The sequence below is a fragment of the Lacerta agilis genome, chromosome 16 (assembly GCF_009819535.1).
Source record: "Lacerta agilis isolate rLacAgi1 chromosome 16, rLacAgi1.pri, whole genome shotgun sequence".
In the NCBI taxonomy this organism is placed as follows: domain Eukaryota; kingdom Metazoa; phylum Chordata; class Lepidosauria; order Squamata; family Lacertidae; genus Lacerta; species Lacerta agilis.
Genome location: NC_046327.1, coordinates 18,462,419 through 18,485,857, shown reverse-complemented (window position 1 = coordinate 18,485,857; position 23,439 = coordinate 18,462,419). Strand labels below are relative to the sequence as shown.

Below are 23,439 nucleotides of genomic sequence, written 5' to 3'. Positions count from 1 at the left end.
TTCTGGAAAAACAGACTATTCTGCCACTATATATATATATATATATATATATATATATATATATATATATATATATATATATATTTCCAGTGGCCGTTTATTTACCGCAGCTTATTAAATCAGAATTTGACAGCTTCATAAAGGAGTTGAGCTGGAGGTCACCCACATTTCCCCACCAGCTCAGACAAGAAACCATTCGTACAACGGCTTATCTTTTCTTCACAGCCCTACAAGCTTAGTTCCAACCCTCAGGCAGAAAATCTGTGTGTTATCTATAACAGTGAATGCGCTTTCTTTCTAAGCCACTGCTGCCGTCACCAGCATCCCTTCAGCCACAAAGCAAGACGAAGCAGTACGTTCCACACACACAACTAGCTGCAACCTTTCACAGGCATATAGACTTTCCTTCCTTTGGATGTCCCAGGTGGCTACTTCTGATCTAGACTATTTGATTTCAAGGCCAGGGAATGCTCATTGTTTAGCTTCCCACACTCTGAGTCCATCTTCACACAGGAGGTCCTGCTTTCTGCAATGCGGAGCTGAACTACGGCATTCACTACTACAAGATGCTGTGGCGGCCACCAACTTAGGTAATTTTGAAAGTGGATCCATCGAATTCATGGAGGATAACGCTATCAATGGTTACTAGACATGATAGCTATGTACTGCCTCTAGTGTCAAAGGCAGTATGTCTCTGAATAGGGGGCTAGGGGTGGCGCTGTGGTCTAAACCACTAAGCCTCATGGGCTTGCTGATCAGAAGGTTGGTGGTTCAAATCCCAGCGATGGGGTGAGCTCCCATTGCTCTGTCCCAGCTCCTGCCAACCTAGCAGTTTGAAAGCACACCAGTGCAAGTAGATAAATAGGTATTGCTGTGGCGGGAAGGTAAACAGCATTTCCGTGCACTCTGGTTTCCGTCACGGTGTCCCGTTGTGCCAGAAGCGGTTTAGTCATGCTGGCCACATGACCCAGAAAGCTGTCTGTAGACAAACGCCGGCTCCCTTGACCTGAAAACAAGATGAGCGCTGCAAACTGATAGTCACCTTTGACTGGACTTAACCGTCCCGGGGTCCTTTACCTTTATGTCTCTGAATCCCAGTTACTGGGAATTGCAAGTGGAGACAATTTTGTTTCAGTCCACATTCAAAAGTGAACCTACTTAATTAAAACTCCCTGAAGCAATATATAAACTGAAATTTAGCCATCTGTTAAGATTCTCTATTCATTGAATTAGAGAAGACTGATGTAGAACTGTGGAAAATTGATCTAAAAATAAGAAAGAGAGAAATTGAAACTGATAGATTCCATACCTTATCGGTCTAAGGAAAGATTCTCCTTGCTCAATCAAAAAGTCTGCTGGACAATGGTATAGGCCAGGCATAGGCAACCTTCGGCTCTCCAGATGTTTTGGCCTACAACTCCCATGATCCCTAGCTAACAGAACCAGTGGTCAGGGATGATGGGAATTGTAGTCCGAAACATCTGGAGAGCCGAAGGTTGCTGACCCCTGGTATAGGCTGATACAACCAAGTTCAAAATGTGCCATAAGTCTAAAACAGCATCTCAGTGTGCAGAGGCTCAAAGTGCTCTGTGACATTGAAGAGACTCATCACATGCATTAGGAGAAGCCACGAGGCCCAGGGAGGCCTGACCCATCCCTGTATATTCAGTATCAAAACCTTTATTGGCATCACTTACAAACATTCAAAATAAATAGGCCAGTCCGATCTCGTCGCCATATCATCTGTACCGTCACTTGCCTAAGGGAAGAGGAGGCCAGCAATCTATTTCACCTCTGTGGGTCTCCAACAAGGGCAGGGTCCTGTAATGTACTTTGGCAGCCAAAGATCAAATAGAGGAACTTAGCTGCTGTCTTGGTGAGCTCCTGGTCTCTCTCCCCTGTAATAGGAAGCATATAACCTCTGTCTCCGGTTTCCATTTTGGGATACATAGTTGGTCTAGGTATTGTTGGCGGAGATCATCATACATTTTGCATTTGAGGATCGTTTGAGCTAGAGTTTCCACCAGGTGGGCATCACATGGGCAGATCCTATCTCCTTCTGCCATCACAACGAACCTACCCCAGAGGAGGTTAGAGGGATTAGAATTGAACCCAGCCAGCGAAAAAGCCCTTCTTTCTAGCGGGTTAAACAGAAATTGTAGATAATTGACTTCCCTGTATATTTTAAGGGGTCTGGGCTGTCCTCAGCCCCATAGAATTGGGTCCTACACATGCATGCAAGCAGCTCCATAGGATGGAAAGCATCAAGGCAAGCCACATACTGTATGGCAAATCAAGTGCATGTAAAACACATATATGCACTATGTTGAATTTAGAGGACATCAGTCCCTTTTCACATCTGGGGACAACTGAGGCATGGCAATGTGACCAGCTCTAGATTGGTCAGAGAAATAACAATTAGGTAGGAAATAAAAGAGTCTCTGGGTATATGTAAAGTGCTCATCACTGAGCAATAACAGCTTTGGCCTCCCACCACACTTCAGCATAAGAACCAGATATTAAGAACTCTTCACAAAAAAGCAGATTTCTCTCACACACACCACTTCTCACATTCTTATTATGCTACTGTCTCCCTAGGAGAATTTAATCCCTCCATTATTTAGACAACAATAAGTTATCGGCTAACTAGCCGATACAATACGTCCAATGAAAGAAGTGTTTCTCTCAGCCCTTTGTTGGGCTTCTATCAGGACTTACACTGAACAAAAATACACCAAAAAACACTAAAGGCAAGACTAGAGAAAGTGTCTTTTTGAAGCTTATTTACTTCAAAATATTGAAGCAATATTTTCCGTATAGTATAGGAGCAGACCAAAAACACAATAACGGTAGCTGTGATAAGAAAAAATGCATTTCAAAAGCTTTCAAAGAAAACTTACCCAAGTGATCATGCTGAGCTGGAGGAGTAGAGAAGAAATCAAGATACTGTAGAAAGGAAGGAAGCTTCCTGCCCCAGTGAAGTATTGGTGGGAGAACCTATACGCTATATGGAATCCCTCTATATTCATATGATATTTAAATAGCAAATCTGTGTGGGTTAATGAAGAGAGGAGCAAAGTTCATTCAGCATTCCTAAAACAATGGACTATTAATGTTACCAAAATTCCTGACTGTTATCTGACAGCAATACAGTACAGTGGTACCTTGGGTTACAGACGCTTCAGGTCACAGACTCTGCTAACCCAGATGTAGTACCTCGGGTTAAGAACTTTACCTCAGGATAAGAACAGAAATTGCGAGCCGGCGGCGCAGTGGCAGCAGGAGGCCCCATTAGCTAAAGTGGTACCTCAGGTTAAGAACAGTTTCAGGTTAAGAACGGACCTCTGGAATGAATAAAGTTCTTAACCCGAGGTACTACTTTATTTGTTTCCTGGTGTAACGAATCAGCCCTAAGTCAGTGGATTTTCAGAAACCCCAGTGTGTTAAGAGTTAGCATTCACTCTGTTTGAATGGCAGCTCGCTCGCAGGAGGCGGGACATTCTGCACTTTAAAAGGAGGGAGCGGCCGTTGGTCAAGAGAGAAGAGGGAGTGGTGACTGGAAGAAGGAGGGCGTGGGGCCAGGATAGTGGTGGGTAGGTTAGGATAGGTTGAAGATGAGTATATGATGCTGAAAGAAAGAGTTTATGCTGAAGAAGAAGAAGAAGAAGAAGAAGAAGAAGAGTTTGGATTTGATATCCCACTTTTCACTACCCGAAGGAGTCTCAAAGCGGCTCACATTCTCCTTTCCCTTCCTCCCCCACAACAAACACTCTGTGAGGTGAGTGGGGCTGAGAGACTTCAAAGAAGTGTGACTAGCCCAAGGTCACCTAGCAGCTGCATGTGGAGGAGCGGAGACGCGAACCCGGTTCCCCAGATTTCGAGTCCACTGCTCTTAACCACTACACCACACTGTAATGAAACGAAGCTTATAAACGATTGAATTACTGAAACCGTTATGTTCTGAAAGAAATAAAGACTTGTTGTTGTTGCGCTAAGAAAGTATCGTCGTTTATTTGGTCCAGCGAGTTATGTATGCTCATGAGGAGGTGAACTCAGGGAAAAGACAAAACTGACCTGCAGGGTGATAGTTTGTGTCTTGGAGCTTCACTCAGGAGGGGCAAAAGGGCGGAAACCTTGGTAATGCCACAGAGTTGCTAAGAGGGCTTAGCTAACTTATACAGTGAGGGATCTAGAGAGAGAACTGTAGGCAAAGAGGAGTTTAACCCCTGAAGCCCAGAGCAGAGGATATAACCGGCCACAGCAGCTGGACAAGAAAACTCCCGTTACTAAGGTATTCCCAGATTATAAATAAAAGGGGATTGACATCACAGATGGACCTCAGAGGGACAGGTGGGGTGGATTGAAATTTGACCCGGAACACCTGATTAGAAATTCACTTAGTAACAGGGGAGAGAGTGAAGGGGAGGTTCGTCGCACCTGGCATCTTCCAAACCATAGATTTCCTTTCACATTCCAATATATAACACTGGAAAGCCCCCTTCCTTTGACCCCCATTGTCTTTCAAGACTACTTTGGAATCTAGTGATGCCCCAAAATATTCCATCCCATCTTCTCTCACACACATCACAAGCAGAAAATGCTAACAATGTTACCGTTACTAGCTAGGCTTCCTCTGAACTCCTTATCTGAAGCACCTGTCCTGAGTTTGTGAATGCACTACAGGTGCGTGTTGTAAAGACACTCAATCTCGTTTGCAGCTCCCAAACTCTGATTTGACAGAAAGATCAGGTAGCTACAAATATAGGTAAAAGAGCAGAGACAGAAAGTAATGAGATTGAATCAAATTTAAGGTGAGAATCAATCTATCCCATCTTTTCATACTTTCCTTAATAAATTCTACTAAGATGATAAATAAGTAACAGTAATAATGGAAGATCTATTAGGCAGGCTGCTTGAATAGCAAGAGTCTTACAGGGCTCAGGGAAGTGTAGGATGTCGCAATAAGGATATTTATGCAGGGGTGTGTGGGCTTCTGGGACAAAAAATGAATATATTTTTCTCAAACATCAATAATTGTTATCAGCTTGCCTATTCAATTTGTGTCAAAATTGAACCAGGGCAACCCTGCTTTCCAAGATCAAGAATCCTCGGTCACTTAGTATGGAAAGAAAAGCACCTCTCAGTCTTTGTTGGGTGGCTTTCCTTTGCCACAGAACAATTAACAGTAAAATGTTCAGAGGAATTCAGAAGCAGGTTGTACACAGGCAGGATTTGCAGTGGAAGCACAGAATCAAACTAGTCTAAATAAAAACAAAAACAAAACAGAAAAATATATATGGGGGAACAGAGAGAGGAAAAAACCAGAGAGTCGTTTCTCAAAGGTAGATCTTTTCTTAAAAATATAAAGTGGTATAGAAATGAAATAATAATAATAATAATAATAATAATAATAATAATAATAATAATAATAATAATAGATCTTAACACTTGTCTCACACATAAAATGGTGGACCCTCCCAGCTCTCACCTGGGAGCTTTCCTGCCTTCTCCCAGACTCTCAGCCTGGGAGTTCTTCCCTTCCCTTTGGGATTCTTCTACCAACCTTCCACCACTTCCTGTGTGTGTAATCCTGAGATCCAGCTCTTCTCAGTCTATCTGCCTCACAAACAACTGCAGGCTGCTTGGCTTTGATCTCTCACACATCAGCCCCTAGCTTTCCAGCTCTCCACACACCCCCTGCCCAGTTAGTGGAGGAAATAAGGGTGAGTCACCTCCATCTATCACTTATGACTTCTTGAGCCATCTTAGCACCTATTGAGACACTTCTGCTGAATCTCATTGGCAATCAATAGTCTTTTGTCAGGTCTTAAGAGGTATTGCCTCAAGGTACCCCACAGTGATTGCTCTAAAATGAAGGAAAAAAAATCAAGAATCATAAAGCAGTATGGGGGGAAAGTCAACAAACAGAGAGCAGTATGGGAGCCCAAGAGACCATCTTACACCAAACCACCACACAAGCTGAAAGCATTGGCAATCTACTAGTGCAGGCATCTAGTGCAAGCATCCCCAAACTCGGCCCTCCAGATGTTTTGGGACTACAACTCCCATCATCCCTAGCTAACAGGACCAGTGGTCAGGGGTGATGGGAATTGTAGTCCCAAAAACATCTGGAGGGACAAGTTTGGGGGTGCCTGCACTAGTGTGTGTATTTGTGATGCCCAAGGAAACAGCTTTAGCTGACGCCAGCTTGTAAAAGGGAGAAAGAACCCAAAAAGGGTGGGCTGGGAAAGGGAGAAATGTACCGGAATGGGAACATTTGAAGAATACAGTTTTGAAAACATGGCAGCTTTAGCTTAAATGGGGCAGTTGGAAAGTGTGGTACAAACTCAGGTGCACCAATCAAGGTTGGGAAGGATAAAAGACAAGTAATGCAGAGACACTGTGTCTGCTCAACTTTCTCTGTTGATTGGCTGCTTCGGGAATGCCACTGGGCTGTTTGCTGTTTGTATTGGACCCAGACTGGCATTTGTCCAATTAGACTGCCTGACTACTCTCTAGTGTTGCCCTTGGGACTGTGTGCCCTATCAGGACTCACCTCTGCAAATGCCGAAGTTCAGGACACCTGAGCTCTTGAGAAAGGACTCCTCACAGACTTCGCTGCTAAACCAGGCTTCCTCAACCTCGGCCCTCCAGGTGTTTTGAGACTACAATTCCCATCAACCCTGACCACTGGTCCTGCTAGCTAGGGATCATGGGAGTTGTAGGCCAAAAACATCTGAAGGGCCGAGGTTGAGGAAGCCTGTGCTAAATGGACACATTGCTGCTGACACTCTGCAGAACTCTGTCACATTAATGAGGTCTTCCCTTTAATTTTCCATAAAATATGGGAAAGCTGTATCAAATCATAAGGACTTGCTACTTGGTTGTTTTTGTCAGAGAAGGTCACCCTTTCCCGAAGCAAGAGTGTCCTACTTTCTAAAAAACAACAACAGCTGGAGACCCAATTTTGGGAGACCCTGCTGTGTGCTGTAGCCCATCCTTCATTGCCTCTTGTGGAAACGTTTCTGTGGCTTCTCTCAGATGGGCCACTCTATCAATCCACATCAGGCCTACACAGCTTGTGATCCATCAAGCCCAACACAGCCTACCAACCCACTGGGTGTTTGTAAGCTTTTCTGTTTTTTATTGCTTGCTTGGGACTTCGCAAACTGAGGATGGGCCATTAAGCACCTGGCAGGTCACAATAGATGAGATGCCTCCAGCTTGGCAGGTGACAAGTTGCACAGGCCTGGCCTGATTTACGACTGCATGCAGGCAGTTCTTTTAGAATTTCATGTTAGCCTCATAATTCCCGCTTGGCTGGAATGCTGGCCTTCAAACAATTGCTTTGTCACAAGCTGCATTATGTTTAATGGGCTTGTATCAGTACTGGGCTGTGGAGATGAGGCTGGCTGGTTTTCCCTGCAGGCCAGTGCTCTTGTTGGTGCCTCTGTCTTTGGTTTTTATAGCTCAATGCATTGGGAATGTGCCAAGGGAGGTGGACCCACGGCTGCTTCCACCTATTCCTTCCCCCAGACTCATGCCTGACATTGCCCATGTTGGCAGAGTAGCTAAACTGCAGCTAGGAAGCCAAATCAAGTGTAATACTGTCTTAATTTCAAGAAAAAATGTCCAAACACTTGTCAAAATATTCAAAAACTTTTACTTGAAGAACATATAGCTCATACCCTCCAACATTTCTCCGATGAAAATAGGGACGTCCTATTCCATAATAACAATTTCACTATTTATACCCTGCCCATCTAGCTGGGTTTCCCCAGCCACTCTGGGCAGCTCCCAACATATATAAAAATAATAATAAAACATTAAACGTTTAAAAACTTCCCTATGCAGGGCTGCCTTCAGGTGGCTCAGAGGTCGGATAACACCATACCCTCCCACATTCCTCTGATGAAAATAGGAGTGTCCTAAGGAAAAGTGGGACATTCCGGGATCTAATCAGAAACCAGGACAGTTTACGTAAATCCGGGACTGTACCTGGAAAATACGGACACATGGAGGGTCTGAGAACTGAAGAAGAATGTGTGCAAAGTATTTACATTCATATGCTTATCCAAGTACTGTATGGGCTTCGTTTTTCTTAGTTGAAGGTTACAGCTTCTTCCTTAAACAAACTGTGTCTTTCTCTCTTTCCAGTGCTTGCACTCAGCCTTCTGAACATGACCCAGCTAGGCCACGCAGGTTCTTCTGAGAGGTTTCCACTTAACAGGCCAGACATTGAGTTCCGTTCGCCATATGAAAGCGAGTGGACAAAACGAACCCGGGAGAGGACCAGGCAGAATTAGGTACCCCATTTTGCCTGTAGGATTTGCTTCTGAACATTCAACAGTCCTGTAAAACAGGCTAGGAACTGATAGTTCCCAATGGGCGCTGGTGTCCATTGGTACTGGTAGGGTGGAATTAGGACTGGAACCACCACAAAATGGTCTAATCTCCATATAATAGACTAAGAGACCAACCTGAGAAATAGTGGCTTATTCAAGGTCACCCCTGAGGGCTTCCAGCTCAGGCTTTTAACTGCCACAGTACCTAAAAATAAATCTGACTGCTTAAAGAATGATGGTGTATTAACATATTTTATATGTGCTGCTACTTAACGTAGTCCAATGTATTATATTGCATACCTAGAGAGCGCTTTCCTGACAATTGTAATAAGGGATGATTGAAAGTATGGAGAAACCTGTTTAGTTTACAAATTCCACACACAGCCTGTTCTCTCCTTTCTCTGCTCCTTGGCATGACACAGCCTTGGCTTTGCCTTCTTTGGATGTGGTCAAATACTGCTTACAACAGCTCTGTGTGTCACCTCCAAATCTTATGCGGCGTGTTGCAGCGGCATGCAAAATGGCAACAACCGTTGGTGAAAAATGATTTAGACAACCTGTGAGGAGAGAAGGGCAATAAAGCAGATGCATTAAGTAGAGCAGACATTCCTAGCCAAGTGCAGAATGTCTGCATAGCTGTCAACCCTCCCTGCTGTTTCCCAATGCTATAATAAGGGAATTTCCTGCAAAAAAGGGAAAGGTTGACAGCTATGAATGCCTGGCCTATGTAGAAGCCTGGCTGCAAGCATGTAGATCAGGCATGAAGAAGCAAGCTCTCCAAATGTTGTAGGACTCCAACTCCCATCAGCCCCAGACAGTATGGGATGGTGGGAGTTGCAGTTCAAGCACTGGGGAAGCCACTGGTTCCCCATGCCATAGAGAAGAGAGAGAAAAATAATCAAGACAGCTATAATCATAGGTGGTGTTGTGGGGAAGTACATGAAACACATTGAACACATTGGGGTGTAAGCACTATAGAAGTATTGACTATGATGTATCTGAAGAAGTGTGCATGCACACGAAAGCTCATACCAAGAACAAACCTAGCTGGTCTCTAAGGTGCTACTCGAAGCGACTAGCATGAGTTTGGCCAAACTGCGGGAGGCAGTGGAGGATAGGGGTGCCTGGCGTGCTCTGGTCCATGGGGTCACGAAGAGTCAGACACGACTGAACGACTGAACAACAACCCCTTTCAGACTGGTGGTTTGTATGCTAGCTGTTTTTAATATTCGGTTGAAAGCTGCCCAGAGTGGCTGGAGAAACCCAGTCAGATGGGTGGGGTATAAATAAATAAATAAATAAATAAATAATAATAATTATTATTATTATAGCTGGGGCGAGGAAGGGTGTCTCTGCAACTTTTACAGGGTTGCCCAGAACCCTCAAGCCACTTGCACTTTCCACATGCAGAGCTGCAAACAAGTGACTGAAGTGGTGAATGTTGACAATGGTAATGACCTGATAGGCAAAGTTTCCCAGACTTTGGTCTCTGGCTGTTTTTGGACTACAACTCCCATCATCCCTAGCTAGCAGGACCAGTGGTCAGGGAGGATGTGAATTGTAGTCCAAAAACAGCTGGAGAACCCTATTTAGAGGAAAGTAGGCAATGACAGGAACGTGGGTGGCGCTGTGGGTTAAACCACAGAGCCTAGGGCTTGCTGATCAGAAGGTTGGCGGTTCAAATTCCCGCTATGGGGTGAGCTCCTGTTACTCGGTCCCAGCTCCTGCCAACCTAGCAGTTTGAAAGCACGCCAAGTGCAAGTAGATAAATAGGTACCGCTCCAGTGGGAAGGTAAACGGCTTTTCCGTGCACTGCTCTGGTTCGCCAGAAGCGGCTTAGTCATGCTGGCCACATGACCCGGAAGTTGTATGCCGGCTCCCTCGGCCAATAAAGCAAGATGAGCGCCGCAACCAGAGTCGTCTGCGACTGGACCTAATGGTCAGGGGTCCCTTTACCTTCACCTTTAGGCAATTTCCACCACCCCCCAAACAGACCCTAGCTGTCAAACCTGACAATTCTAAACAGCCATCTCTTCAACACAGCATACTTGTCCCAACCCATCACCGTGTCTGCCACTTTGTGTGTTGAATGCACAGCATATTGGGATCCAAAGACATTCCACCTCCACTATGGTGCATTTCATGTGTATCTTTCAAATGTTACATTCAATGGAGGGAAGGGAGTAGGGTTATGCATGCCTTTCCCGCTTTCAAATGCTACATTTTCAGCTCAATGTGTTATATTGGAGGTGAAATTTTATTCCATTTCTAACTGCAATGTCAACCAAGTTTCCCAAGTCAGATCAGGGCTCTCACAAATCCTCATGTCGTTCCATCACTCTGCTTTTCTCTACTCTATTCTTATGCACAGTATCTCTATAGTTTTCTATATCTCTGTTTATCTACTCTAGGTGCATGGACTTTGCAAGGAACAGGTACTGCCTGCAGAGTTCTGAAAAGCTCCAGATAATTATTGTTTTTTAAGCAGAGCAGGGGAGGATTATAAAAAGTAGTTAACGTTGTTATTGTTAATTACTCACTTTACCTGTGGGAATCTCAAAGCAGCTTCCAGATGCAATAGAAATACCTTGACCAATTCCATCAATTGCAATCACCACCATCAGGACTTTGAATGTTGTTTCAGCAAATAGATCATATATTGTGCACCTTACAGAATCATTATATGAACACGTATTCTGAAACAGCAGCCATTCCAGATTCAACACTCTCTGATTTGTCTGACAAAGTATTAGGCCATAGTTGGGGGGGGGCATGGGGTAAACACCTTTAAGGACTCTTCTGCCTCCACCTCTTTTTACCACTATGAATTAGAGATGAGGAAATCTGTCAATTTTGGTTTCTCCCAGTTTCTCATTTTTCTAAACTTTAGTCAAGTTCTCCACATTTCCAAATCAGTTTGAGGTTGTGTGTGTGTGTGTGTGTGTGTGTGTGTGTTTAAAGAAGTCCTCATGAAAACTCACCAGCATTTTAATGCAAATTTCCCCTACAGTACACAGTTTTCTAGGCAATTCTGCCAAAGATGCATATTTTTGCAAAGCAATTTCCCCTGAATATAATATATATGCATGGCTAATATATGCATTTTCACACACACTTTCCCCTAGCATATGCATCTTGGTAAACTTTGCTTGGCTACAGAACCGCCCTGCAAAATTCAGAGAGTTTTGAAAGAGCACCTATTTGTCGCTTGCTGTTGTGTCTTGATTTTTTGTGTCTTGATTTTCCTCCCGGCAGCATAAGGCTGTGTAGATTGCCTTCCCCTTCCCTCTTTTATCTGCACGAGAGGTAGGCTGTGAGGTAGGCTAAGCTGTGAACTGGTGGCTCAGATACCAAAGTTGCGAAACTGCACATACAGGTGAAACTCGAAAAATTAGAATATCATGGAAAGGTTCATTTCTTTCAGTAATTCAACTTAAAAGGTGAAACTAATATATGAGATAGACTCATGGCATGCAAAGTGAGATATGTCAAGCCTTTATTTGTTATAATTGTGATGATTATGGTGTACAGCTGATGAAAACCCCAAATTAACAATTTCAACTTTGGGGTTTTCATCAGCTGTACGCCATACTCATCACAATTATAACAAACAAAGGCTTGACAAATATCTCTCTGCATGTCATGAGTCTATCTCATATATTAAACCCCAGTAGCTAATGAAAACAATTGCTTACATAAATGGACTTTGCCACGATATTCTAATTTTTCGAGTTTCACCTGTACTTAAGAGTATTTCTTGCTTGTTACTATTGATCAGGTTTGGCAAAGATTTCTTCCATTTCCTTTTGGCGTTCTGCTGTAAATACTGGGACAATGAAACATTGCTGTTGAAGCAAGGAGGGTGTTTTTCTAGCTTCGTTGCATGATCTGTGAATGACATTACATAAGAACATAAGAAGAGACTGCTGGATCTGGCCAACAGCCCGTCTAGTCCACCCTGTTCTCAGAATGGCCAAGCAGATGCCTGTGAGATGACCACAAGCAGGACCTGAGCACTATAGCACTCTTCCTTCCTACAGTGTCAGGCAACTGGTATTCGGAAGCATACAGCTTCCCACTGTGAAGGCAGAGCACAGCCATCATGGCTGGTAGCTTCTGGTAGCCCTATCCTCCATTAATTTGTCTAATCCTTTTGAAGCCACATGTCCTCCAACATTTCTCCAATGGAAATAGGGGTGTCCTATTCCATAACAGCAACAGCAACATTATTTATACCTTGCCATCTAACCACTCTAAGCAGCTTCCAACATATATAAAAACATAATAATTTTTTTTAAGTTGCCCTCTACAAGGCTGCCTTCAGGTGTCTTCTAAAGGTTGTATAGTTACTTATCTCCTTGGCTCAGGGGTCGCATAACTCCATACCCTCCAACATTTCTCCAATGAAAATAGGGATGAAGGTGGTGCTGTGGGTTAAACCACAGAGCCTAGGGCTTGCTGATCAGAAGGTTGGTGGTTCGAATCCCCACAATGGGGTGAGCTCCCGTTGCTCGGTCCCAGCTCCTGCCCACCTAGCAGTTTGAAAGCAGTCAAAGTGCAAGTAGATAAATAGGTACCACTCCAGCGGGAAGGTAAATGGCATTTCCATGCACTGCTCTGGTTCGCCAGAAGCAGCTTTGTCATGCTGGCCACATGACCCGGAAGCTGTACGCCGGCTCCCTCGGCCAGTAACGCGAGATGAGCGCCGCAACTCCAGAGTCGGACACGACTGGACCTAATGGTCAGGGGTCCCTTTACCTTTACCTAAGGAAAAGTGGGACATTCCAAGATCAAATCAGAAACCAGGATAGTTTCTGTAAGTCCAGGACTCTCCCTGGAAAATAGGGGCACTTGGAGGGTCTGAAGCCATCCATGTTGGTGGCCATTATTGCCTCCTGTGGAAGTGTACTCCATAGTGTTCGGCCTGACATGCGTTTGTATATTGCTTTTCTGTCCAGGAGTTCAAGGTTGTGTACATTTTCCTCCCCTCCTCCCCTTTTATATTTGTAACAACCCTGTGAGGTAGACTAGGCTGAGTTAATATATGTACATAAGCAGCAGATCTTGTCAACAGATTGCTGCAGAGGACAAGGGGAGAGTGGGCCTTGAGGAAATCCCGTTGGCACCGCTGAGTGAGTGCATTTAGGACCACAGCCAAAGATGATGGCTTATCTCTAGACCAGGTTTCTCAGGTCCAAGTCGGGTCAAGTTTCTCAACAGGGCTTCACCCTCTATATTGCATTGATTCTTACCTTTATATAAGAACTTCCAAAGTAACTTTCATGATCATCTCCAGAATCTACCATAGGGCACTTAATAGTATCCAATTTAGCCCTTTGTCTGGCTATCCCATTCCCTGTCCATTTTATTGAATTGCTTCATTCCCATGCAATTTCATAACCGATTTAGCTGTTGGGTTACATGTACAGATTCATTTTATGTACCTTATATAATAGATTCATCTTTGGGCTGATGCATCAACAATTCGAGTTAAGCCAAAACCTATTTATTTAAACCAGTAGCCATGATACTAATATAGAAGATTAAATCCAGGTATTGTATCAACTACACAGTGAGCCAGACTTCCCTAGCTAATACTCCTTCCTTTTCCTTTTATCCACCCCTAACTTAGGAACCTTGTATTATAGAAATGAACATATAACACGGAAAAGATTGAAACAGAAATAGTTCATCTCCCTCATCCGTACATCTCAAGCCCAATAAAATGATCCACAAGTCCTCTTTAAAGCTTTCCTATCTTAGTCTGTCCTATCTGAGAAATATATGCCATTTTATGTTCAGAATCCAACACTGTAGCCGTCACAGTCTTTTACTCCTATTAATGACATTTCTATTTACAGAGAAAGTTGTCAAAGCAAAGAGCTGGGGGACTCTCACACATCCCCACTTTTTGGGGGGGGTCAGAAATATCAGAAGTACAACATCAGTTCACAGGTGCTTGTATATATATATATATATCCCCTGCTTTGCTTTATTCCTATTTGCACTCATCGTATACATCCCATTGACTTCGATGGGGACAAATAGCCCCTGAAAAAGTTTCCCAGTGCACATCTCCAGGGAAATCAGAACAGCTCATGTTCAGCAAAGGACAAATAATCATCATCGCCACCGTATAATCAGGAAAATCCAGAACTTACCTTTTAAAAAAGACAGGAACAAGGATGCCCAGAGGTACAAGCCGGAATAGACAAAGCCCAGACACCGCTCTGTGAGCATTGTCAAGCCACAATTAGGAGTCTAGGCAGACACCAGACACCGTGAAGGAAGTCTTCCTGTCAGCTCTGAGTGATGGAGAGAGTCTCTGGCTAAGAGGGATCGCAATATCCAGCCAGCCAGTTTTGCTACCTCAAAAGGAAAGGATATTGGTCCAAGTCGCACATCACTGTTTATTGCTGGTAATAACTACATCTAAGTGCCAGTGACTTAATTAAGATTGGAAGAAGGGCTTTTTCTCTGTGCGTCTCTTCTTTCCCTTACAAGCGCTGTGCACCTTTCCTAGTGCCAGACAGAGGGAAGAAGTGGGAGCACGGAAGCTGATGTGTGCAGGGAAGGGGGAGGAGAAGGAGAAAGAAAGGGACATTGCCGTCTCTGAGAGATTTTCCACATTCCCTCTCTCTCTCTCTCTCTCTCTCTCTCTCTCTAACTCTGGTCCAACACGTCAGCAGTGTTTTCTACGCTAGTACGAGAGTGCCTCTAGAGCTACATGCCAGGCAGTGCGAGACGAGAGCACCGCTTTTTTTCCCTTTTCACGGTCGCTGATGGAGCAATTTTCAGTCAGAGAATTACAGCATGACATTGTTTGCGACCTAATGTAGAAAGAAGGGAAGTCTAGGGAGGAAGTTGCTGCCTCTTAACAGCCGTAGGGTTCAGGGCCATAGGAGGAATCTGTTGCACCTCGCAACACAGACTTTCTTTTAGAGGCTCCCAAAAGAGAAAAATAAACCGTCTTTTTCAACCGTACTGCCTTCTCCAGAGATTGCTTCCTTTCATCCCCTGTTCCGGTCCTTTTTTTATGGTCACAAGATTTCACTGCAAAATTCATCTTAGCATTCCAATAAACAAGAGAACATGAAAATGTATATCCCTGAAGACTTTCTTTACCCATTACATTTGGATATATTTTTTTCTCCAGAGATCACCAAATTAGGAACATAGGAAGGTGCATTATACTGAGACAGACCACTGGTTCAGCTAGAACAGTATAATTGACTGGTAACAATTTCCCAGGGTTTCAAGTTGGGGGCTCTCCCAGTCCTCATCAGGAGATAATGGGAATTGAGCCTGGGACCTTTTGCATGGAAAGCACCTGCTCAGCTATGGTCCTTCATGTCATGCTATGTCATAACTTCATGTTGTGACTTTTACACATACCAGGAATCTCATTGGAACATCCCCTTGCACATGGTCATTTTCAGGGCGCACCATTTTTGCAGCGAATTCTCTGGCAGTTTCATATGAAGCCTAATACAGTGGAACCTCGGGTTACATACTATCCTGCTTACCAACGCTTCAGGTCATGAGCTCCGCTAAGTAGGAAGTAGGCGGCACAGCAGCAGCAGGAGGCCCCATTAGCAAAAGTGTGCCTCAGGTTGAGGACGGTTTTGGGTTAAGAACGGACCCCTGGGATGAATTAAGTTCCTAACCAGAGGTACCACTGTACTGAAAATGGACCATACAGGTATCACAAATGGGACGTTGGCAACAGGGGTGGGTTGTGTGGTGGTTTTTTTCTAATGCACCAGATTTCCCCCAGAAACAATGCCATGTGGACAATGTAAAAAAAAAAAAAAAAAATTGCATGTCTGTGGAGCTCCCTAATCCGCAACAAGCACCCATGTGGAGTACAATTCTAATCCCCGCTGATGATGATGGGTGGTGTCCAGGTGCAGTTCCACTGTGAGGCCCCAGCTACACCCAAGTGGATGAAAAGCTACAGTTGGTAGCAAGTGAAAAGGCCCCAAATGGGGCGTTTTAGAGGTACAGTGCCAACAGCTTTGGTTCTGCTTAATTGAAAGCCCTGCAATTCCTCCAGAGCCCAGTCCTCAGGCCCTTCATGCCAGCCTGGAGCTGGCCTAGTAAAATGGAAGGTAGAACCACTCTCTGCCTACTCCCACCATGGCCAACAGGCCTGTGAGACAACAGGAGTTAGGGTGTGGCAGTGTTATGCAACTCTCGAGCCAAGGAGATAAGTAACTGTACAATGTTTAGGAGACACCTGAAGGAGAGGGAGGTTTTTTAAATGTTTAATGTTTTATTATGTTTTTATATCTGTTGAACACCACCCAGAGTGGCTCAAGCAACCCAGCCAGATGGGTGGGATATAAGTAAAATTATCATCATCATCATCATCATTAAATAGGATGTCCCTATTTCCATCAGAGAAATGTTGGAGGAAGAAGAAGAAGAAGAAGAAGAAGAAGAAGAAGAAGAAGAAGAAGAGTTTGGATTTGATATCCCACTTTATCACTGTCCGAAGGAGTCTCAAAGCGGCTCACATTCTCCTTTCCCTTCCTCCCCCACAACAAACACTCTGTGAGGTGAGTTGGGCTGAGAGACTTCAGAGAAGTGTGACTAGCCCAAGGTCACCCAGCAGCTGCATGTGGAGGAGCGGAGACGCGAACCCGGTTCCCCAGATTACGAGTCTACCGCTCTTAACCACTACACCACACTGGAGGGCATGTATTCATCACCTCATTCTTCCTGGGCACTTACAATTTCTCTGTTATACTCCAAGCCTGAATGCATTTTTACATAGAGGTCTAAATTTCTGGTCCATGGGGTCACGAAGAGTCGGACACGACTAAATGACTAAACAACAACAAATTTTTAAAATTAACTTTACTTGATCATGAAATAGCCCTTCCCTGCCATTATTTTTGTGGGTCCATGCACCATTTCCCCCAATGTGATTTCCTACTTGTTTCTCCCTCATATTAGCAGTTTTCAAACTGTGTTCTAGAGAAGTTTCTTAGGGAGCTCTCTATGAAACATGAATTGGTAACAATAGACAACCTTCCATAAAAGAAAGCTTCTCCGACTCAGTGTCCACTCTCAATCTAAAAAGTACGCAGCACCAAAGGGAAAGGGATTGGGAGGGAGGAGGAAAAAATCCAAACTCTGACCCCTGGTTTTTACTTGCAGAGTTCTTATAAGTACCAGCTGGAATGTAAACAGGTCAAGGAGAGGAGGAGTCCAGAGTTGCTGTTCTCTCAGGTGAGTTGAGGCAGGTCCATCCCTCCCTCTGCTGCAGCCGGATGGAATGGCTTTTGCCAGGTGTCCAATGGCTACTATAAGCTTTGCCATCCCTACAGTGAGTGCAGTGTGGCCATTTTGTACCTTTCCCCTGGTGCTCAGGAATGTTCCCTGTTGCTATTAAACAGAAGCAGTATCACTGGGTGGGTGTAAAATCAATATTGTGTGATTTCCACAATCAGGAGCAGCTGGACAAAGCTGCATTCTTATGGTAAGCGCAAACTTGTCAGGGTTGCCCACAGGGGCGTACCCAGGATCAAAACTAGGGGGGGGCAAGCCATGGTCATTCAGGTTGTGACATTTCAGCACGGAAAGGCGAATGAAACCAAAATTTTAGGAAAATTATATATAATTATAGCAGTGCTTTATTATGGTAGTTATTACAATTATTTGCTTGATTTTTTTAAATTTTTATTCTAGTTACATGTCTTATACCAGGGGTGGCCAATTCCCAAGAGACTGTGATCTACTTTCAGCAGTGATCTACCCCCGTTTTTTGGGGGTTCAGCTCAAAGTTGTTGACCTTTTTTGGGGATGAGGAATGCCCCGTTTTTAGGGGTTCAGTTTGTTTTTAGATTACTGACCATATTATGTAAACAGCAAACAAAAACAGCTTCGAAAAACAGAACCCCCCCCCCCAACAGAAAGCCCCCAAATGGCTGAAAAACTCAGTTTCCTAGGATCCTCAGCCCTCGCAACTCACCATGCAAGGGAACTGTTTCCAAAGCTCCTTTGCAACAGTCAGCCAGCGCAGCACAACACACACACACACACACACACACACACACACACACACACACACGCAGTGGCCAGCTGCCGGTCAGCAGAGCTCAATTGTTATTTAGATTTTGGGAGGGGAAGAAAGACCAGTAGTTAAGCTATTTTAGGAGAGTTTTTTCCCTTTTAGGCTGCCGATAACCATTTAATTATTATTATTTTTTGCTTCTGGGGGGCAGGTGCCCCCTCCTGCCCCCCCTTGGGTACGCCCATGGTTGCCCACCTCTCTATATTTGTGTTATGCCACACTACCCATGGCAGCCATTTTGTGTTATTCCACACACTCACCGTACAAAAAACACACTCACAGGTACAAAAAGATCAGTGACTCCAGTTCCAGTCATTCACAGGTCACCCATGGAAAGTCCATGCGTGGCAGTAATTCAGTTTTTATTACACCCTATAGAGGAAAGACACCTAATTAAACCAACCTACACCAATGACCATCTCTGCAGTAAGCATCCATTTGTTAATAGATTTGATTGTTTATTGCAGTAGAACATTGCTAATAGAGTTACTCAACCCCATGACCTTCCAAAAACCAACTGGTCTGACATCTCTTTTCCCATTTAAGTTTTTAATAGCTGGCTTTTGTCATCATAATATATTACGAAAAGCAGCACTAGCAAATGAGCCTCTGCTTTTGATGCTGTGCTGGGACTTCAGTCTAACCCGACAGTAATCATAATTAAGATTATAATTCTCATTTTCTGTAGAGACATCATGGCAATTAAATCTATTCAGGGAGTAATTATTTTTCTTCTTTTATAAAATGATCTCTCTCTCTCTCTCTCTCTCTCTCTCTTTGTGTGTGTGTGTGTGTGTGTGTGTGTGTGAATGCACGCAGCAAAAATATATTTTATCCCTTGCTACACTTTTTAACCAGTACCATTCACCAAGAAGTTTAAGAGCTTAAGTGAAATATGTATCCGTCACTTTTAATCAAGCTTACCATTGACAATGTGTAAGCAGAGAATGTGAAAAAGGGTATGAAAAGAAATACTTGTTTTGCCATCCATGTTCCTTGCCATCCGTGTTCAAATCATCGTAGATAATATTGTTTTCCTTCACAGTCAGTTCACACGGCCCTTTCTCAGCCATGTGATCTAATATTTATATAAACATACACATTATGACCCTTTATTCTTATAGATTACATTCTATTACACATTACAGTTTCGTTCTTAGTTAGCAATTAATATATTATAATTGTCAGTACTGTGGGTCAGTAATGTTCTTTAGAGGTTTGTTAACATTCCGTCTGCTTTTAATTTTTGCTCTGTTTTATTCACTTATAAACTGATTTGGATACTTCTGTAAAAAGATGTGACATCAGTAAGAAGTGGAATTGATCTCCTTTGAAAGGAGGAGAGCCATTTGCAAGGGAAGCTGCCTTAGTCCAACTCAGACCATAGATTCATCTCGCTCAGTATTATATATGGTGGTCTGCAGAGGCTTCCAAAGACAGGCATTTTTTTTCACAGCCCTTCCTGGAAATGGCAGGGGTTGAACCTGAGAAAGGTTGTGCATGCAATGCATGTGCTCTTCCACTTTATTGCCATCCGCCTGTATCAAGAGACAATGGAGTGTGCCTCTAGAGGTGATGTCAAACCACTGCATTAGCAGCACTGAATTAGCGCAAGCCTGGGCAGTGTGCATGGAGGTCCTGGGCTGCCCAAACAACAAGACCCCCCCCCTTGGCCTTGCTGGTATGGTCCACAGGAAAGCAGATCAATACATTTGGTATCAGCCTGGCTACAGGAGTTGCCAGAAGGAGGCGTACAAGTCACCATCCAACTGTCTTGGGGACTCCACTCCGGATCTGTGTAGAGTTTACTCCTCAGCCTTTTCTTCTCCTGGAGATATCCCACAAGGCAGCGGAGGTTTAGGACCAGAGATTTCCTTCTCCTAGATGGGCTACTGTCCCAGGTTACTGAGCCCCATCTGCCCCTCACTTCCCTCTACAGCAGGGGTGGCCAACTTCCAAGAGACTGTGATCTACTCACAGAGTTAAAAACTGGCAGTGATCTACCCCCCTTTTTTGGGGGGGGGGTTCAGGTCAAAGTTGCTGAGCTTTTTTTTTAGGAAGGAAAGCCCTGTTTGGGGGGGTTCAGGTCAAAGTTGTTGAGCTTTTTTTAGGGAGGAGGGAAGCAAAGCAGGGCTAAGATAATGAGTTTTTTTTAGGGGGGCCAAACTTGTTGAGCTTCTTTGGGGGGAGCCAGTGATCTACCAGTGATCTACCAGAGATGTCCAGTGATCTACTGGTAGATCACAATCTACCTGTTGGACGTGCCTGCTCTACAGCATGTGCAGAAACCACCTTCTTGGCTGTTGGACCTACTATTGGTTTTGTCCACTCCATCTGCCGGAGCCTGTCTTCACATGCAGGGGAAGTCCCTAACTCATCCAGGGTTTGAGACACATCGGCTACCTTCACCTGGTTTAGCCTGCCAGTAGAAGCCATTCCTGGGTTGTGGCCGCTGCCACATGCTTACAGCTTCTAGGAGCCACAGGAGAGAGCTGAGTTCAGGGTGGGGGGGCCAAAGGTAGACAAACTGCCAAGGAAGGAGCACATTGTGTCCCCCACCAGAGGTACTCCTCCTCCTGTAACACCCCATACACCACTAAGCTAGAGTTATGGGAAGGAAGGCCAGGACATTGACTCATACAGAGACACAATGTCTCCACACTGAAGTGACTGAATGAGCCAATCAGACATGTTACAGGTACAGGATTGCCAGTTCTCAGCAGAGGTTGATTGGAAAGAGACAAGGCCAGACTTGTACACAGTGACAGAGATGTAAGGGGCGAGTGGTTGCAGCGTCAGCTCGCGGGGAGTGAACTGACGTCTAGATCCACACAAAATCTAGACTTCCATTACAGAAAAAGTGGTTTTGAGTTCAAAAGCGTCTGTTATGAAACATGTTGCGTGAAGTGTCAGCCTGGTAATGCACAGAGTGCCATTTCTGTAAGAGCTGACAAGACATGATGTGGAAAGCCTGCTGGGAAAGAGAAAACACAAATGTCAACGCCAAGCGACTGCACTATGCGGGGAAAAAGAATGGGATGTGTCATAAGCAGTTGTCCCTTGAAAAGGGAAAGAGGATTGACTTTGCCCTGGCAAAGTATCTGCAACAGGCGGGTGTCGTGTAAGGCTTTAAGGCAGATGGAGCAACCAGGGGGATACAGGAGCAAAGTGGAGTGTCCCTGGAGCGGCACAGCTAGCAGTGGCAGCAACAGCAAAGGGACAAGGACCCCTCGCAGAGATTGTTTACAACAGGGAAATGCAGGCAAAGCTAAGCCAGTGAATAGATCAAAAGAGGAATAAATCCTATTGCAGGGCAGGGCGGTAGAGTGGGGTGGGCAGTACTTGAGGATTTCAGTTTTTGTAGCTAAGTACACTAATAATAGGCACCTGCCTAACACAGAAGTCTGATCTTAGGATCTCTTATTTAAGAGCATAGGAAGAGCGGCAGAATCAGGCTAAAAAGCCTGTCTAGTCCAGCATCCTGTTTTCACAGTGGCCAGCCAAGTGGCCACAGGGAGCCCCCAAATAGAGTCTGAGCACAAAAGCAATCTCTCCACCTGTCATTCCCAGCAAATGGGACTCAGAGGCTTGCTGCCTCCGATAAGGAAGGTGGAGCATAGCGATCATGAAAGTGGCTATAACCATATGTGCTGCTGCGAAGAGAAATCCAATTATTCATTTCAATACAAAATTCAGTAACGCAAGCTCTGGAGACTTTGTGATATGCTGGTGTGCCATTTTACTTATCGCATTAAAACACTTTTTTATTATAATATTTATTCAGTTTACATTTTTATCATATCACATTCCATCAATTATTCTTACAGTATTACCAAAAGCATTACTCATAATGAACTTTGACTTCCCTCCTTCCCATTCTCTGGCTTTCCTAAGAATTCACTTAAGCCTTAGCATTCCACTTGCAACTTATTTACCTTCTTTCTATCTTAATAATTCTAACCATTCTAATTGTAAATTATCTCCCTAATTTAACATTACAAAATATTTTAACTCAATCCTACAAACGTTTTCAAATGTTTACAATGATTTTCCATATATTGTATAAATTTGCTCCAGTCCTTTTCAAACAGTTCGTCACGCTGGTTTCGGATCTTCCCCATCAGCTTAGCCAGTTCTGCATATTCCATCATTTTAACTTGCCATTCTTCCACTGTTGGTACTTCCTGTTGTTTCCATTTCTGTGCCAACATCATCCTTGCAGCCGTAACAGCATACATAAACAAATTTAAATCTTTATTAGGAATTTCCTCTCCAATTATACCCAGCAAAAATGCCTCTGGTTTTTTTAAAATCAAAATTATACATAAAAACCCTTTCCAATTCATTATATATCATGTCCCAGTAGGCTTTAAACTTAGTACATGTCCACCACACATGGAAGAAATTCCCTCCTTTTCCTTACATTTCCAACATTCTTTACCTTGATTCCTGTACATTTTAGCCAGCTTAGCCGGTGTCAAATACCATCTATACATCATTTTCATTACATTCTCCTTAAGTGACATGCAAGCTGTAAATTTAATTGTTTTTGTTCACAATTTCTCCCATTTCTCAAAATCAATGTTATGGCCCAAATCTTAACCCCATTTAATCATTACTGCTTTTACTTCTTCATCTTTTGTATGCCACTCCAATAATAATTTATACATTTTGACAAAGTTTTCTTTTTAGACTCTAACATTAAAACACTTGTTCTCCAAAAGTTTGCCATCTCTGGGCACATCCACCACAAGTTCTTGTCTCTGTCACCCCATCCTCGCCAGGTGTTGACAGGTGTTGCAGACATGGACTTGGACACGGAAATGGAGTGTGAATCTTGGAGTCACCTGTGGGGCAAGTTTCCCAATATAACCATCTCAGCCAGCATCAAGGAAACAACGCTGAAGGTAATGCAGAAACGGTACTTAACCCCATGTGGAGAACTGGATTTAAGGTCGGGGGGGGGGGGGATGTGAAACAGTGAGAAACTGAAATGGACATATTTTACCTTCC

At 43.9% G+C, this 23,439-nt stretch overlaps 1 protein-coding gene across 1 annotated transcript in view; it reads right to left on the bottom strand.

Moving 5' to 3' along the window:
* The window catches only part of LOC117060956 (neuronal acetylcholine receptor subunit alpha-7-like), a 106,014-nt gene extending 91,102 nt beyond the window's left edge, over nt 1–14,912 (bottom strand). The window contains exon 1 of the mRNA XM_033173579.1: nt 14,507–14,912. Within this exon, the coding sequence (XP_033029470.1) occupies nt 14,507–14,585 (79 nt within the window). The 5' untranslated portion in view covers nt 14,586–14,912. The remainder of the gene's footprint in view (nt 1–14,506) is intronic.
* Between the last annotated feature and the right edge of the window lie 8,527 nt (nt 14,913–23,439).